General features: G+C 30.7%; 1 protein-coding gene across 7 annotated transcripts in view; it reads left to right on the top strand.

Annotated features, from left to right (window-relative positions):
* TECRL (trans-2,3-enoyl-CoA reductase like) overlaps window positions 1–19,448 on the top strand; it is a 136,187-nt gene that overhangs the window by 104,561 nt on the left and 12,178 nt on the right. For 6 of the 7 annotated variants that reach the window (XM_016951640.3, XM_016951638.2, XM_016951637.2 and 3 more), the window contains 3 exons: window positions 1,945–2,017; window positions 7,156–7,199; window positions 17,387–17,444. In XM_016951640.3, the coding sequence (XP_016807129.1) occupies window positions 1,945–2,017; window positions 7,156–7,199; window positions 17,387–17,444 (175 nt within the window). The remainder of the gene's footprint in view (window positions 1–1,944; window positions 2,018–7,155; window positions 7,200–17,386; window positions 17,445–19,448) is intronic. The other variant, XM_016951639.3, reaches the window with a different exon arrangement.

Here is a 19,448-nt window from a genome sequence, read left to right on the forward strand (position 1 = left end):
GATAGGTAATGGACAGAGCCAGATCATAGCATTCAAGGAAATGAAAGTGACTGACCTCCAAAACTAGCCCCTTCTTCCTGCCCAGGGGTTGTTAAACTTGGAGGAAGAATAGGTGTCTTTGAAAATATAGGGGTTGGCTTGGCTAATTCTGTGTGCTAGTAACCAGGGAATTAGGGCTCCCCCAGACATAGGACCTATAGAGCTCTCCACAGAAACAAATCTTTGCCTTGTCAGGCACCTTGGCAAAGTTTGGAATGTTAGCCTGTAACTTTGTGTCCAAATTCTTTTCAGACAGAGGTTTGAAAGAGAGGAGTTTGGGGCTTGGTGAGCATCCCTCAAAATAAGCCTCCTAGGAGAAGAAAATTGATTTCTCACATAGTGCACACTTCAATGCTTGCTGAGAAGTGCTGACTTCTCTCATGGAAATAAGAAGCAGACTAGATGGAGAGGAGAATAGTCACCCAGGGAGAAATAGCCTCCTTTACAGTGCCAGTGGGTCTCCTTGACTGGAGAAAGGAAACTCTCTAAATCTTTATATATCCCTTGTTCTAAGAACAGGTAAAAGCAACATTGTTCTGGGTTACACTTCTGATGAGTAAGCAAGCTACTCAATTTTCCCAATAATATTATCTCTCCTGGTTGCAAAAACATACATAACATTGAATATAAAGAAGGGAGAGCAACGATGATAGTCTCAAAAGAAAGAAAATGTGATATAAAATACTGGAAATCTTTATCCAACACCCTAATGGGTTGTCAGGGACTGGAGCCAGTCCAAAGGCCTTTGCGTAACATCAAGATATAGCCTCAGCCAGATACCTTCAGTTGCCCCAGGATATCCTTCTAAGTCCCACACAACGGCTAGAGCTCCATGAAGGGAAACTGGTTTGGAACAGAATAAACATTCCCAACACCCACGGATGAAGAGGTTTTGACAAAGTCCTCATTGGTAAGCTTGTCTTTTGAGTCTTGTAGGAGCAACAGCCATGCTATTCACTCTTAACTGACTGACAGAGGCCCAGTGTTTTGTTTGGTTTCATATAATAAAGAGAGCCAAGAGCTCTTGGAAATGAAAGTAAAAGAAGTCTGCTCTTACTCACCCTTCCCACGATCCCGAGCAATCCCCCAATATGTTGCAGTCTCCTTATTCCTTAGTTTAGTGAGGTCTGAGTTCTTGTCCCACGACCAAGAAGAATAAGGAACATGGACACCAGAGAGTGTGTAAGGCAGAGTAGCATTTATTAAGCAATAGAAATGCTCTCAGCAGCAACAAGGGACATGAAGAGGGTTGTAAGAAATGGGTCTGAGTCCTCAGTCTTTTATGTGGCACAGACAAGGAAGTCTTTTGTGGGTTCTACCCTAAGGGGAGTGGTAAAATTCCCCTTGGGGTTTTGCATCTGTGCATGCCTGGATTTGGCTATAGCTACTCCATCTTGGTTATTACTCATGAGTGCCTAAGTGAAACCCATGGAGCAGGGAGGGTTAAAGCACAATGCTAATAGCATTATAATGTGGTCAGGATCGTTTTAGGACACCCTCGGTCCTTGTCTGTGCCTCTGCGGGTGGCTGGAATGTCCCTTTTGAGCAAATATCTTGCTATAACAAGAAATCCTTAACCATATTTTGTCCTGTTAACTCCATAACAGGGGCAGTGCAGGCACAGTCCCACAGGTGTTGTCCCTCTTCTGAGACCCTCCCTCTCTGCCTGCCTAACCAGCCCCTACCTGGCTCCTCTCTCACTATTACATTGGGCAAATAAATATTCCGTTTATTTAGTTTAGACAATTTGTACCATTTTACATATAAATGCTGCAGTGTCTAATATAAATGTATGTGGTGATTTCAAATTGTGACATCCATGTAATATAAATGTATGTCACAATTGAAATATATATTACATATTTTTCCTAACTTTTATTTTGTTTTGTTTTGTTTTGTTTGCAGAGTTGTGCCTTTTACTGGGGATTTACTTCTTGGATTGCCTACTACATTAATCATCCACTATATACACCACCATGTATGTAGGGTTTCTTCTTAACTAACCTTATACTAAAGGACCAACCTAAAAACTCTATTCTAAATGACATACATAAAGGAATAAGTAAAAAATGAAACAATTCATTTTAAATTGCTTTCATATCATATTTCTTTAAATGTTTATGTAGGCCTACAAGACCAATTTGACTCATCAAATATTTTTATTTATTTTGTTTCTACACGAACCACCAAAAATATCAGTAGGTTGTAAACCTCCAAAAAAACAGCTAATAAAATGAAAAAACAACAATTAAAGATAAAATTATTGTATAATTATACAATCATATACTAATCAGCTATCAGATATTTTACAAGTAAATGATAAACATTTAATTATTCTTTTAAATATAATTCAACAAAAAATAGGGCCAATTTTTCTGTGACATATCAGTTTCTATTTACGATTTGATTTACTAATATATCATGGCTCTTGACTCAGATGAAACATTTGGTTGAATGTACACTGGATGAAACCTAATTCCTTGGTTCTTAATCTTCAAGGAAAAAGTTTGCCCTGATCAAGGAATTTCATTTCTTCCTTCAATGTGGACTTTTCTCTCTTCAGCTTTTACTGTAGCACATAAGGCACACAATGTAAAGCTCAATAATTAAATGATTTCTCATTTATTTGACAATTATTTTTGTGGGCTATTTCTGGTGTTTACAAAGTTTAAAATAAATGGTATATTCAAACTTTATTTTAAATTTTAGAAAATAACTTAAACTTCCTTTTATTTCTTGGCTGAAGTTGTAATATAGAGAATTGCAATGTGCAGGGTCTTTGCCAAAACCAACAAGTTCAGTCTGGGAAGTGAAGAGTCATTGATTTTAATGATTAAAACTTCAGCTGGTCTTAATACTAACAATTAACTATGAATATTGAAAGTGAAAATTTTCTGTATCTTCTGATTTTTCAAATATTTTATAAGATGTACTTATTACCTTTACAACGTTAGAACATAGAAGTATTGCTCCAGACTATGTTAATAAGATACACTTCTGAAAAATGCTTCATTTCCATATTGGTTACAAAATAGTAGTTAATTTTGTTAATATACGTAAAACATTTATTGAAAACTGACTATTTGTTAATAACTGTAAATATGCTATTTATTTTTAATTAAAAACATTATTTTATAGCTTTAATATTTCCCATTGAAGGCTAGAAAAATGATGCCATGAAAAGATAATTTCACTATGCTCAAGATCTTTAAATGCATAAGATATAAGTAGGACTCAAATTCTGTGAAAACATATTATAGCATTTTAATACTGATGACAAGTGGAAAATGAATATCTTGTCTAGGAAGTCCACACTTAACATGGTTGTAATATACATGAGATACAGCTGTTATGCTTCAGTTAAATCATGCTAAATAATAATGTGACTTCTAAAACAGTATATGATAGAATAAGCTGCTTTTTCCTTTAATAGAGAAAGCATAAATTAACTTTTATTAAGGCTTCCTATTAGGTACAATGCTAAATTGTTGGCACATTTTATCTCATTGAATCCTCATGAAAATTATACTGTTTGTATTCCCACTTTACAGATGAATATCTAAACTTTAGAAAATGTAGGCAGATTTTCCAAATTTACTCAGCAAATAACTGGAAAATAATCTATAGCATAGATACAGATAACAGTAAACTGTGCAAGAGGTTAGCCAATCCACAGCCAGCCAGTTACATAAATTCTGTATAGACATCATCATGGAGATCCCCTTCACAAAAATGAGCATATCACCTTTATCTTGAGTTTTGATCCAGGTAGTAGAGACTCCTATTTCTTAAACTATTAGTTATATGGGCTTAGGATACCTAACACACATTGTTGACAAATAACAGGACCCAGAGACTCTCTCTAATTTGTTCCATGCTTATGCCATTTATTGTTTTTTTCTGTAAAATTTCACTCTTTTCTATATTTATGCTGCAAAAAAACTTCCCTTTCATTTCTTATCACTTTCTAAGTCTTTAATAGAATATTTTCCCATTTCAAAACTTTGATTATAATTAATAGATTTATTTTAATTTTAGAAATTGCTTATATATTGCATCATAAAAATTCAATTCTGTACTCACAAAGCACAAATAGCACAAACTACATTATCTTTAGGTGAGATAAAATAAACCTTAAAAGTACGATATAAGCACAAAAAAATTCTTAAAAACAAAATGAGGTGATATTTAAAAACACTTCCTAAATTATTTTAACAGTAAAATATATAATAATAATTAAAGAGCAATTATGACAAGGTAACAAAAAAGAAAATAGTATATATTAAAGCTGTTTTCAGCAAAGCAGGTATAATCTTAATAAATAATCATATTTAAGGAAGATGAAATGAAACACTTCAATTAAACAAATCAGTAATTCTTTTAATTTTTGTTTTAATATAACTTACTTTGCCGCATTAAATCCATCTGCTTAAGATTACAAAACAGACAATTGATCCAATTTTTATATTGTTCCTCTTGAAAATTTTCATTAAATCATGCATGCTTACAACATAGTTTCCCTCATTTTATCCTCAAAATTAGAAAAAAAGTTACTGGACTTTTGGACTTTACCTGTTTAATCTTTAATCACATATTCTGTACTTTCACTTTATATAAGATATGCTCCTTCAACATACATAATTAAGTCTTTAATTCAGGATTTTTTTCTTACATTACTTCCATGATTATTATTTTCTCTGGTTTTCTGTTGTTGTTTTTTCATCATAGTTTACACTGCTGTTCTTTGCTCTCTATGCCAACTGGTATTTTTCCCACTTCTTTCAGAATTCTCTGTGGTAACAGTGTTTGACTTTTATCACAATTTTCACCACAATCTATTCTCATCAAATTTGGCTGCATAAAGTTAATAGCATCTGTATATTAATATACAAAAGCTAACTTAATTGAAAAACAGCATGTTGTATACATATTTCCAACACATATTCTACTAGAGAGTTTATTTTCCATACTTCTTGAATAATAGTTAAATACAAGTAAATGAAATACATTATCAAAATTGTAAAACTGCCCAATGGCAGGAACATTTTAATATACCCAAATCAGAATGTATATGTTCAAAAATCTTAATATATAAATGTCTACTATCAACATAATCAAAGAATAATGGCCTATTAGGTTATTTTTACCTATCTAAATGTGAAACATTATACAGATTATAAAATATTATTAAACATTTTAATAAGTGTTATAATGACTAATAGAAAGTTTTTTCTCTTTGCACTACCTATAACTTTGTTTTTTTGGAAATAAATATGAAAAATATTATTAGACTCTTCACTCGATACTTGTTTTTATCACATCATTATTCATTTTCATTTAAAAATAAGAATAAGGCATATGTTTACTGTACTCCGCCTAATGTGCTTTGAACCCTCTCTTCTCTATACTAATGTGTATTCATTTTTATAAATCAAAGCTTAATTGTGTACTCGGAAGAATCCTCCCTGATCCTCCCAGATTACAAAATATCCTTTTCAGTTATTTTATTAAATACTACATAGATCTGTATAGTAGCACTTATCAATTTTGCAAACTTCCGTTTGTTATCATGTGATTAGTACTTTTCCGGGTCAGACTATAAGTTCAATTAAGATTGACTTTGGCTTTGTGTGTACTTTCTCACAAGCACAAAGTTCAGTGCCTGTCATGCTAATTCTTGATAACTATAGTTGAATGAGTAAAGTTACATTGAATAGTAGGTATAAATAAAAGAATTATGGCTGATACAGATGCATAGCAACCAATTGTGATTTGGCAAAAGCAGAATGTTTAATTATATGGCAAAATTGGTACAACATTAAGAGAAAAGTAAGTTACAAAATTGTTATATCAAATATTATAAAAATATACAACATATATGAATATGTCAAAGGGGAAAATAATAATATTCACTGGTTTTCTAAGGTTGATGAGATTTTAGTCCATTTTCTTTTCCCTTACTACTTTTCTCTATTTCCTAAATGTTCTCTGCTAATATTTTTTATTTTACTATTAGATATATAAACTTCATAAAAACAAGACTTCCAATTCATGTACATATGGTTTGTATATATATATTCTATGAATATATATCTATGCAAAATATTTATATAACTTTTAACTAAAATATGCTTTTAAATTTCTAGCTCAAGAAAACAAAATTTAGTAAAAGATTTATACATAAAGATGTTCAAAGCAGTATTATTTGTCACACATAAAATTAAAGTGACGTTTTCAGCCATTCTATAATTAATGTTTTAAGAGCTAGCCATGTCTTGCATTATTATGAAGATTCAATTACCGTTATGACAATGAGTGTTTAATACTATTGAGAAATCTTTAAACATATTGTTAGGTGAAAAACGCACATTTTAAAATGAGGGATAATATTTTTATGTGTAGATGTAAATGTGTTTATTTAAATACAATTTACATGCTCACGTACATAAAACGAGAAGATAGGAATGCAACTGTTAATAAATATGATGATAGGTTTATCAAATAATTCTATTTTTATTATTATTGAATATTCCAACTTTTCTACAATGAGCAACCCTGCCTTTAGAACATTGCTTTAAATGGTGTTTTCTACATTACTCTTTATCTGCCCTTTGGAACTTAACCTACTTTTTTTATTTTAAGTTCAGGCAAGTAATACATCATATATTTGTTATAATAAAAATATAAAATACTTATAATTCTACCTGTTACAAAACATCAATGTAGAAAACAAATGACTATAATCAGCATTTTCCTTTTTATTGTTAAACATTAAAAATGAGGTTATTTTGTGGTGCCATTATATGCTTGGCCATACTTAAATGTGCTTTTAAAATGGGACAAATTCTAAATCTGCCTTCAAGGAGTTTAATAATACAAATTAATAATATATTCCATTTGTAATTTAAATATCATTATGTTAATAACAAAAGTACATGTGAAAAAAAAGTCAACACTTTAGATTGCAAAAGTATCATCCCAAAAGGTGAATTACATACTAGACATTTCTATTGATTATAGAATTTATACCCAATAAATACTGCCTGAATTATGTCTATATATTTGACAATCCAAACTATGAGTATCTGCATGACATATTCTTTTTCAACTCTCCAGCATTTGGAAACAGGCAAATCACAGTATCTGCTATCAATTTTCTGGTATGTATCATATATATATTTTGCTATTCATGCTCTAATTTTGGTACTATTAAGAAGAAAAACAGACTGTATCTGAAGATTTGTCATGTAGAAAATATGATATATATTTATATAATATACATAATGATATAAAATGAAGTAAATAATATAACTTTCTATAATCAAGTCTTTAGCTCTCTAAATTTTATAATCAAAATGTTGTAGTCATCTCTAAGGGTTGATTAGAATTATTTGAAATACAATAAATATTTGAAAAATTTATACTCACTGATGCTACTGTATGAACATTTACCAACCTATAAAGAGCAAAAATTTTTTTGCAAATCTTACAGACAAACACCCCAAAAACACTTTGGCATAATTGTTAATTTAACTAATTCAAGATGAACTCAGAGTTTGCCTTTTTAATAAAACCTGGCTCTTTCTAAACTGTTCTCATTCAATTTCTTTAGATTGTTATATGTAAATAAACATATATGTAGATAAAATTGTGTGGAAATCAATCTGGGTACACAAGACTCTTGATTATTTCTAAAATGCATTAATTATTTCATTTGACACTTTTTTAAGTGCTTATAAGCTCTTTAACTCCTTGCTTTCATTTGTGTTCATGTTCTCCTTTCATCTCTGTCATTGATAAATTAGTTAACTCCTATGATTCATCTACAAGTTCATATTTCTTGCAAAGTTTGTGTTCAACAACTTATTTCTAACCATTTTAATACAGGTCATAAATCACCTGCCACACTTTGTAAGGAGCTCTCACATGACCCTCTCTTGCTTTCTCTCTCTCTACATATCTTTAGTTAAGAGTTTAGGTAAGAACGTCCTCCACTGTGATGGCTTTGAAAAGGAGAGATCTTTTTTTTTGTCTTTTCAGCATATAGTTTGGCCTAGCAGGAACTCATTACTTGTTTGAATAAATGGCACAGATTATTTATGTATTTGGAATTTCTTCAACAATATGTTGAAAATATATCACAGCCTTGTAATTTTCCAATTGTGCATACTGTTCAAGGAGAGGAATTCTGTGATTCACGTGTTGTAACAGCGTTATTTAGTGTTGTATACAGCGTACTACAACCCCTGTTGTATTAAGACTAATGTTCTGATATTAACTACTCAGTAAATCTGAGGGAAGAGAATAATAAATTCATGGATAAACAAAATAAAAACCACCTATTTGTTAGTAATTTCAGTATGTTTTAGATTAATATCTGATTATTATTCTACTTTTTCTCCTCCTTATGATGTTGTCCACTTTTTCAAAAAAATTGTGGGTTATAATTTTTTTCTGTGTAATTAAGACAACTCCCTTTTCATGTAATATTATTAATTTCTTCCCTTTTCTCAAATATAATATGGCTATGTATGTATTTATTCCTTCTTTTCAAATGTGTATGATAATACTATAAAATAAAACTTTAAATAAGTCATTTTTTATTTAAAAAAATTATGTTATTATAAATATGTTATAATATTTTTCATAAAATGTTAAGTGGCATAATTAGACATAAGCAAAATTCTAATAGCTTGTAATTATACTTTTTTCCCCAGAGACTGAAAAATTCTGCTTTCTTATAAAGCTACTGGTTTTTCCTCTTCACATATCACTTTGTTAATCAAGTATATTTCATACAGCTCCAGGCAAAAATTAATAAACCCAAAGATGCTAAATTAGACAAACACTGATAGATGGTGTAATAGACTATGTCCAATAGAGATGAAGTAGGTAAATGTAATAACTTTAATTGCACATTTAAGCACATAGCAAGCATTGTCTGTTTCAATCACACATTTAACAATTTGATAAACTTTAAATTTATATAATCTTTAGATTTAAATATTTTTTAAATATTGAAAGTAATATAATTAAAACCTGTGCTTTTAATTATACATAGCATAATATTAAGTATAGGTGAAAACCTTACTTAAAAGTGAAAAAATTGAATGTAGTTATATTCCATAGAAAACCAAATTTAGAAATAAGATAGAATGACCACTGTGACTCTTTTACACACATAAATTGTCATAAGAAATAAAGAAGACCTGTTAGTCCTGAAATTTCTTAGTAGTGTTTACTGTTAAGACATATTTAACTTTCACAAATAATATATGATATTAAGATATTAGTGTTAGGAAACTGAATCCAATATAAGACATAATAACAATAACCAATTAGTTGATTGAGTTTGCATATAAACATAAAGAGGTCTGCTATTCATTGAAAGCATAACATTCTGCAATTTAAAGTTTATTCTTCAATTTATAATAACTGAATATATGTGTATGTATGTTTGAAAGTATGTGCAAATGATTTGGAAAGAATAGTCAGCATATGTCAAGTCCAATGCATTTGAAATTATATTCTACTATGTACTGTTTATTGTAACATAAACTAACAGTAGATAGTACAATCCATATTGTACAGAAGAAACAAAGGAGAAATTAATGGATCAATCTTATATAATATGCAATTCAACCAGAAAAGACTTATCTTAATTGTAAATGCTATTTTTTTGCTGATAAAACGTTATATTAACAAAACTTATTCTTATTTTTGACCTATGTACTCTTTTAATATAAGATGAAGAAAGTATTATTCATTTAAATTGATTTTGTCCCCGTTGTTATGTAAAATCAGATTATCACCTAGTAAGAAGATAATAGAAGAACCATGTTGAATAGAGTTGTAGTTAATTCTCGATTACCCATGTCAGATTCATCTATTTTGTAGACTATTAATGGTTATAAATTTATTTTCATCTCCCTCTGGTTTTTTCTACTACTATTCTGAGTTTTCTAACATATTAAGCAAAATAAATTGTAAGGAAAACAAAATAATTTACAATGTATACATAATATGTTGTAAAATCAGGTTCCTATTTCGTGGAAAATTCTTCCATTTTGGTGAGGTTTTTTTCTATCTCTATTATATCCAAAGAAATAGTCTATCAATCACCTCTCCCTTGGTTTAAATTCTTTCTAACTTTCAACACAAGTTTCATCCTCAGATATGTTGGGGTATCACAAATCTACAGGAAAAATTAAGGAGAATCAAATACGGGCAAATTTATGAAGACATCAGAATAACTTTCCACACAAATTTTAGATGCAATCCTATTGTCTGATGTAAATATTGTGAATACATTTTATAATTTAGTCTCTTTATATTTCCATGACCCCACCTCATCCTCTGAATCCAATTCCACCCAAAAGCCAACAAATAAAAATACCAAAATCACAATTGCGAAACAAAATATACTTTACCTAAAGAACCTTCCTATTTTCTTTATCTTTTTGTACCCTTAACTTTATTTTACTCTCCAGAAGCAATTAAAGTTTGCCAATTCTTTGCAGAATGAGGATTTTACCAAAAAGGAACTCTTTTTCTAGCCTTTCTTAATGTCTTCAAAAATGAAGGAAGTGGAAGAAATTGATAATAACATATAAGATATGGCTTACAAAATAATTAAAATAACTATTTTCCCTAGTTTTGCCTCTGTGTCTTCAGTGTTCTCATTAGTTATTCAGTCACTTAGGTGTTTTAAAATTATTCCTAAAATGCAAATGGTCTTGGAGAAGAAAAAACTATGCTTTTATCAAGTAGGTATACCTCTTTTTGTAATATTTAGCTGAGAAGAACCTCGGGTACAGAAGTGGTCATTGATTAGTGAAGAGGATGCTGGGAACAACGTATCATAGCTTTTAAAACAGGAGAGCAAGTCCCTACTATATAAACCACAGAAAGGCCAAGAAACTGCTTATGAAATTTGGCATTTATGGATAAGATGCATGAAAGAAAAAAGGGTGCCAAAGTTCAGTGCTTTCATTCTCAGCAGTCTACTGAGATTTGGTTATGACAAATTTTCTGATCACTTACCTATCATTGATAGGTACCAATAAAAGGATTTATACTTATTGACTGAAAACAAAGTCTAGTACTCTGTGTGTTTTCATCATTTGCCATTTTGCTCTCATCTCAAATTTCCTGAAGCATCTGATATAAAGAATAACATACATAGGAATCAATTTTTATACTTAAGTTTTTGGGGATCACTACTTATTAAAAATTTATTTTGCAAACTAGTTGACTAATTAAAGATATACAAATAATGGCAATATTGTGCTTCACTCATTTCATTATAATTTATAATAATTGTCTATTTTGGGGTACGACTAACTTACTCCAAACTGCAGAAATATAAGAGTAATGATTTAAATCAAAATCAGCAGTGATTATAAAACTATAGAGATTTCACTTGTTAGAATATGTGATATCGAATCTAATGTAAAAAGAACTCCTGCGAAAAAATCGTGTATGTTTTCAATCATCATTTGCTTCAGAGTTAGTGTATGTAAACTAACTTTCTTTCTGAAGATATTCACTTTATGGTGCTATTTTTATGCTATATTTTCATATTTTTATGTTATACAATATTGCATGAGAGCTCTATAAATTAAAAAATAATTCTGATATTTCCAAGGTTGTGATAATGAAATGGACCATCATAGTAGAGATGAAATAATTTTAAGCCTTAAGCAAATTCCAAAATCAAATGATTTGAATTATTTTTGTTGATTGATAATAACATCTCCTATATCAAAATTTTTGCAATAAAATAATTTTTTCATGCAAAAAATAAGTTCATAAAATATATTAAAATATTAATATGTATTTCACATTATGTAATAATATAAATGCAATATCTGAACTTTTATTTAGAGTCTTACCATTATTTATTTTGAAAACTGAAAATATATTGGTTAGTACATGTATTTTCGGTTAAACCCAAAATTTACACTAAATGTATTTCTTTTAAAGCACAATACATGTTATCTTTATGTCTGTATAAAAGATAGAAATGTGTATGAACGAGCTTCATAATAAAAGTGCATAAAGTACAAATTGAAAAAAGGTCTATAATTTTATGAACATAGTAACATAAATTATCATAAAATGTTTATGAATGCTGAAGCATTGTGATACTGGCTTATATTGTCAAAAGCACTTAATTCTATGTGGATATGCATTATCTATTAAAGTAGAAATTAAATTGTCCAAGATCAGAATAGTTAATAAATTTCCTAAGTGAAACTTTGTAATAATATATTTAGCTACAATTGTCCTTATTTTTGAAATATTGATTCAGGTAAAATAAATAAAACATAAGATATAATTATTATTATTACTATTATTGTTGCTATAGATAAAATAATAACAACTGAAACTCTAAACAAACTGAGCATATGTTATTACCACGTTTCTTTCTACATTGGTTCATACTACACAGATTTACAATTCCAGTTTTAGAAGATATGTAAGCATGCTTTCTTGAAGATTCATCAAACACTTTTTTTTTTGTCCGTGAAAGCAAGTGTTTATTTGAGAAACACCTTTGTAAGCAAACCATGAGTATATTATTACAACATGTTTCTTCGTTGGTACCTATTACGGCATATTTTGATGTCTAGCTATAACAGGAAAATATAAGTATGCTTTGCCAAAGACGCATCATAACGTATTTTCTTTCAGTGAATAAATATTTGGCAAAGGAAAAAGATGAAAAGTGTTAGTGTTAGGAACATTTTAGCAATGTCGACATTTCAATTAAATTAAGACAATGACTATTACTTATTGCTCCAGTGATAAAATTATAAGATATTGCACCTGCCGGCCGGACACTGTGGCTCACGCCTGTAATCCCAGCTCTTTGCGAGGCTGAGGCAGGTGGTGCACTTGAGGTCAGGAGTTTGAGAACAGTCTGGCCAACATGGTGAAACCCCGTCTCTACTAAAAATACAAAAATTAGCTGGGCGTGGTGGCATGCACCTGTAATCCCAGTTACTCGGGGGGCTGAGGCAGGAAAATTGCTTGAGCCCAGGAGGCAGAGGTTGTAGTGAGCCAAGATCATGCCACTGCACTCCAGCCTGAGTAACAGAGCAAGATTCTGTCTCCAAAAAATATATATATATATTTTATATGTATATAGCACCTGCCAAAAATTAATAATGATATTAACAATATCAATGCATATAAAAGTGAGAACAGTTACATTAAAAGATAAAATATCATTTTCATTTCTATGAAAATATGAGATCACAGTATAAGGATTAATTATTTTTATTGTGGAAACCAAAAGGATTTTACTAACGCAAAATGACAGAGCCTGACTAATTGATGGCTACCAATTCTATATTAGGGCATGTGAATTTTGTTCTATTGATACATCATTTTCATTTCTTTAAGGAAGAGAATGATCAACTTGATGAGGCCTGTAAAAAATTAACAATATTTAAATATTGTAAAAGTGGATCATTGCAAGCTGTCCTCCCTCGACCCCTTGCTTTAGTCATTGGTAATTGGTATCATTCCACAATGACAGTGGGTTACTGACCAAGACACAATGCTTAACAGTAAAAGATGAGCAACTTTATTGCTGAAATCCCATATATTATAATTCAATTGTGTCTTTCAACCTGAGAGAGTGAGATTTAACAGGGTGTATTTTTTAAAAAAAATTGTAGAGCACAGTATGCTGCATAATACATCACTTATAATAATACACATTAACAAAAGTCCTTTGTAGGTTATTAATTTGATACTGCCCTACACTGAACATTGTTAAATATTTGGAAGTACTGATTAAAAATAAAATTAATAGGTCAGAGAAATGAGAGTATAGAGGGTCCTGAAAAAGTAAGTGTTTTTATTTACTTTCTTGACCAAAGTATTTATTTAAGCAAAAGATTATTTTTGTGTGTAGACACTGATTCTTCAATATCATATTAGTTGACAATTTATTTTATATTTATCCTTATGACGATAACTCTAGAAAATAGAATGGATTATTCGTTCGTTAACATTCTGCTATTATTCAAATGAATACTAGTTTGAAGCAAGAAGTATTCAAATTACTCAATAAAGATTATATGATATAAGTACAAATAAATATTTTTAAATTTGCTTTAAGCCACGCCTGTGCGTAAAAATGTAAGGTTCATTTACATTTTTTTAATTTATCATCCTAAAGTTCATTATTACTTAAAACACTAGCACCTAGTGGATTTTTTACTAATGATGGGGAAAAAGAACATTACATATTATTTACCGTCTTAACTATTTTAGTGTACACCTTATTAGTGTTAAATATAATCACATTGTAGAGCAAAAAGCACCTGGTTACTTTTTATTAAATAAATCTAGGCCATCTTGTTCTTGACAACAGAAGCAGTTCTGGCAATGTCCCTGGGTTGCTTATAGTTCCGTGAGTGTGTTTAGAAAATGTAAACATTTTTATTTGATAGGTTAAACTTTTTGACTAAAAGTACAATTATTGAAAATTTTTAATTGTGAATGATTAAGCCATTTAATATTCTTAATTTGTTATACTATAATAATGTAGGAAAATGATGCTGCTTCTTACATGTAGTGTTCAAGTACTATTTCTTTCTAAATTTATCTGGGCAATGTTTTCTTAGTATTTTTATTACGTTACTATGTGTTTATTGTCTAGAATATCTTGAACATCTGTGTGACATAAGGGCCACACATAGGTAATACGTAGCATCTCATGTTTTATTATGTAAGATAATTTTAACTTTTAATAATGTGAAATCAAACTTCTTCATAGCATCTGCCCCAAACTTTGTTTATTAAATTTCTTTTTAAACTTACTGTATGCCAAATGAAGACATATTTAGATAAACATCAATCCAGGAGAAATATATGTCATGCTGAGAAATATTCCGGTGTTTCACATTTAATTGGCTCTGCAATTATAATCAGTAATAGAACAATGCATTGAGTTTTACAGCACTGACTGAGCTTCTTGATCTTACTCAGCCTTTACCTAAAAGGAAATTATATCACCAGTTTTATCTAATTCAGTTAGCATCACAAACTGTATTGGATTCACCTGAAGGTGTAAAAGCCAGTGCTTAAAATGGAAATTACTAGTTATTATTGCTCTTTAAAATCCTTAAGAAGTTGCTAAATTAATATTTAAGAATCTCTAAGCATAGAGATATAGTTGTTTTTTCTCCCCATTCTTACCATGTAAGCATTTCATCAGTAGATAGCAAAATGGAAAAGCTGGCTTCTTTACCACTTTTTTTTCTACCTTTCTCTCTCATATTTTTTGTTTTAATATGTAATTATATTTTCTTCTAGGGGCAGTTTCACCTAATGAAAAATTTGGTGTTATTATAAATCTAACCAGGCTCTAACTAAACCTACATGCTATTTTTTTCATGGCTCATTATTTGGTTAAACAATTGACGTTCCAATATTTAGTTTTGTTGTGATAAATAAGCAGGAAGAAGAAAATATTTTGATGTTTGAATGAGTATGAAAATATTAATAATCTCAAAACAAATATGTTTCATCAGAAGAATTATAATTTCTAAAACTTATTTTTTCACAAATTTTGGTAACAACTTGCTTTTTAATAAATATTTTTTAATATTTTCTATTTTTGTGTTTGGCACTGTGAGTGATGGAAAACAAATATGACAAGCTGTCTAAGTTGAAAGATGTACAAAAGATATGAAGACTAAACAGAAATGTAACAAACCATTAGTTTAGTAATTATGGGTTTTGTAGTGCTAACGATTTGTTAGAATGAAGTCTGGAGAAGTGAGATTACTGTAGGATAATCTGTGGAAGTTTTTTTGATTAAATTGATAACTAAAATTATCACAATAATTTTATTGAGGAAATAGGATGTGCAGGGTACTTGACTTTATTCAATTGTCATGAATTCTCTAGAGACAGAAGTTAATATTTGCATTTAGGTGAAGAAATGAAATTCCAAATGTGAAATTCACTTAATCTCTCATACGTAGTAAATTAAACATGTGGCATGTGAATGCAGGTTCATGCCACAAAAGCCCACACACTTATCCACATTTACATGTAAAAATTTCAACTTAAAAAGTATTACCTGAAATTTCAAAATTCCACTTTGTCTTTCTAATGATAACTTAAGAAACCAAAAGCCTTTTCTATAATTATTTTGTGTAGTTATGTTGGTACAAAATTTGTATTTGTATTGTTTTCTGGATCTTTAAATACACATTTAATATATTTGGTGTATTTGTTTACATTATGTCCTGGGTGAATTAATTTATTGAAGATTATTATTTTAAATAGCATTTTTACCTAACAGTTCTAGATGATGAAAATGGATTTAAATTTTCTCTTTCAATCTATTTTTTCCTAAAATTTAGAAAGTGTTGAAATATATACCAGTTATTTATTGTGAGAAACATCCAGAAATTGAAGTCCATAGAACTATTATTATATATGAAAAATGCATACAGAAATGGTTGAAAAGAACAAAATCCGATATATTTTATGAGATTAATAACATTAAAGGCGCTGAGTTTAATGGGTGCTCAACTTTTGGGATATATTTCAAGTTGAATGACTTCAAACAATAACAATTTTGAATAACATATTCTGTTATCAGTAACATAGTATTTATATGTCAAATACATAGCTTATGTTAAATCAGATGAGGTATATATGGCAGACAAAGGAAAGGTCTTACCCTCACAGGACACATGTTGCAAACTGGGAACATTATTAGTCTCAGGCGATGGTGGTAAGCCTTTGATCTTGGAGGGACATAGTGGCCTATTAACAGGGACAACTAGTAGAGTGCATATGATCAAGAGGTCATGATGACAGATAAGCAGCAGGTTTCTTTGTGTGGCAGCACTGCTCACAGTAGGTTTTCCAAACTGAGCTGAAACTAGCTGGAAATCAAACAACCACCATTTCACTAGAAATATTTTTACTGTTAATGAACTGAGATTAATACGAAGCTATGCCAAATTTGTTTTCAGCAAGAGTTGTCTCTGTATGATCTGGAAGTCTCCCCATAGTAACAAGTACAAAGCTGATTAACAAGAAAGTTTAAACTTGATTATCAAACAGCGTGAAAAATATCTTCAGAATTTCCAACTTGTTGTGACTAATTATTTTTATTCAATATATGCCAGCAACAGCTTCTTTCATTGTTATAATTTAAAAAAACTTCTCTTTATGATTAGAATAAAATATATATCTTTTGAATCTTTGGGATTAATGTACAACACAGATTTTATACAACTCTAGAATATGTTTTTTTAAAAAATAGGCAGATGTATATCACACTGAAAGTGTTTAAAATGTTTTGCAGATTTGTGAAGCTGGGAATCATTTCATCAATGTAATGTTGTCTCATCCCAATCACACAGGTTAGTTCTTTTTTCTTTTTCTTTTCTTTAGAGTGAATTATGTTAACAATTATTTTTATAATCTTACTTCAAAAAATCTTTAAAAATCAAAGTATCAATAGTTGGAAATACATGTGCCACATTTTTTCCCTTTTATGTCTGGTTTTTCCAAATATTTGAACCAAGTCTTATTCTCTAATAATGATTTCTCTAAAATGAAGTGTGCATGCACGCTATCACCCTCCCCACACACACTAAACAAAAATATCACTTAAATATGTAAATAAATGAACTAATGAATAAGAACAAAAGCAGTACAAAATCATTTGATGAATATCCAAATTACTAAACTCTCAATATTGATCCCATTTTTACAATATTTGATACAGTCCTACTATTTCAAATTACCTTTAGTTTTTTTTTTTTGTAATGATGGTAATCTTTCACTGAAAAACACAATGGCACTGAAATATCAATGCCTGGGAGAACATTTCAAAGTTAGTAGTATATTTAGGTTGGTGCAAAAGTAACTGTGGTTTTGAACCATGAATTTTAAATCATTATAGCTAGTCTCATACACATCTTTATTAATCAAAATAGGAACCATTATAATCAACACATTTTTGCCAATGAAAAGTAGTTTATTCTTGTAGTATAAAAATCCATGCTTCAGAATTCAACAAACTCTTGAAAAGCATTTTCTACCCCCTGCTGATCGTGGAAGCATCTTCCCTGCAAAACGTTGTCCAGATGCTTGAAGAAGTGGTAGTCAGTTAGTGAGAGGTCAGGCGAATATGGTGGATGAGGCAAAACTTTGTAATCCAATTCATTCAACTTTTAAAGCATTGGTTGTGTGATGTGCAGTCAGACACTGTCATGGAGAAGAATTGGGTCCTTTCTGTTGACCAATGTTGGCTGCAGACATTGCAGTTTTCAATGCATCTCATTGATTTGCTGAACATATTTCTCAAATATACTGGTTTTGCTAGGATTCAGAAAGCTGTGGTGGATCAGACTGGCAGCAGACCACCAAACAGTGACCATGACCTTTTTTTGGGAGGGCAAGTTTGGCTTTGGGAAGTGCTTTGGAGCTTCTTCTCAGTCCAACCACTGAGTTGGTCATCACCAGTTATATAAAATCCACTTTTTGTTGCACGTTAAATTACGATCAAGAGATGGTTCATTGTTCTTACATAGAATAAGAAAAGACAACACTTCAAAATGACTTTTTTATATATATTTTTTCGATCACCTTATGAGGAACTGCCTTATCGAGCTTTTTCACCTTTCCAATTTGCTTCAAATGCCTGAGGACTGTAGAATGGTCGATGTTGAGTTCTTCAGCAACTTCTCCTGTAGTTGTTAAGAGGATCAGCTTTGATGATTCATCTCAATTTGTCAATGTCAACTTCTGATGGCCAGTCACTATGCTCCTCATCTTCAAGGCTCTCACAAAACTTCTTAAACCACCACTGCATTGTGTGTTCATTAGCGGTTCCTGGGCCAAATGTCTTGTTGATGTTGTGAGTTGTCTCCACTGCTTCATGACCCATTTTGTATTTCTTTTCTTTTTTTTTTTTTTAAGATGGAATCTCGCTCTTGTAGCCCAGGCTGGAGTGCAGTGGTGTAATCTTGGCTCACTGCAACTTCTGCCTTCAAGCGGTTTCAAGTGATTCTCCTGCCTCAGCCTCCTGAGTAGCTGGGATTACAGGTGCACACCACCACGCCCAGCTAATTTTGTATTTTTAGTAGAGACAGGGTTTCGCCATGTTGGCCAGGCTGGTCTCAAACTCCTGACCTCAGGTGATCTGCCTGCCTCGGCCTCCGAAAGTGCTGGGATTACAGACATGAGCCACCGTGCCTGGCCCATGGCCCATTTTGAACTCAATTAAGAAAATTGCTCCAATTCGCTTTTTGTCTAACATCATTTCCATAGACTAAAATAAACATAAAATACCAGCAAGTAATAAGTCATTAGCAAAAAACATACAGTGAGAAATGCCCATTAAAATGTTGTATAACATA

The sequence above is a fragment of the Pan troglodytes genome, chromosome 3, assembly GCF_028858775.2.
Source record: "Pan troglodytes isolate AG18354 chromosome 3, NHGRI_mPanTro3-v2.0_pri, whole genome shotgun sequence".
Lineage (NCBI taxonomy): Eukaryota > Metazoa > Chordata > Mammalia > Primates > Hominidae > Pan > Pan troglodytes.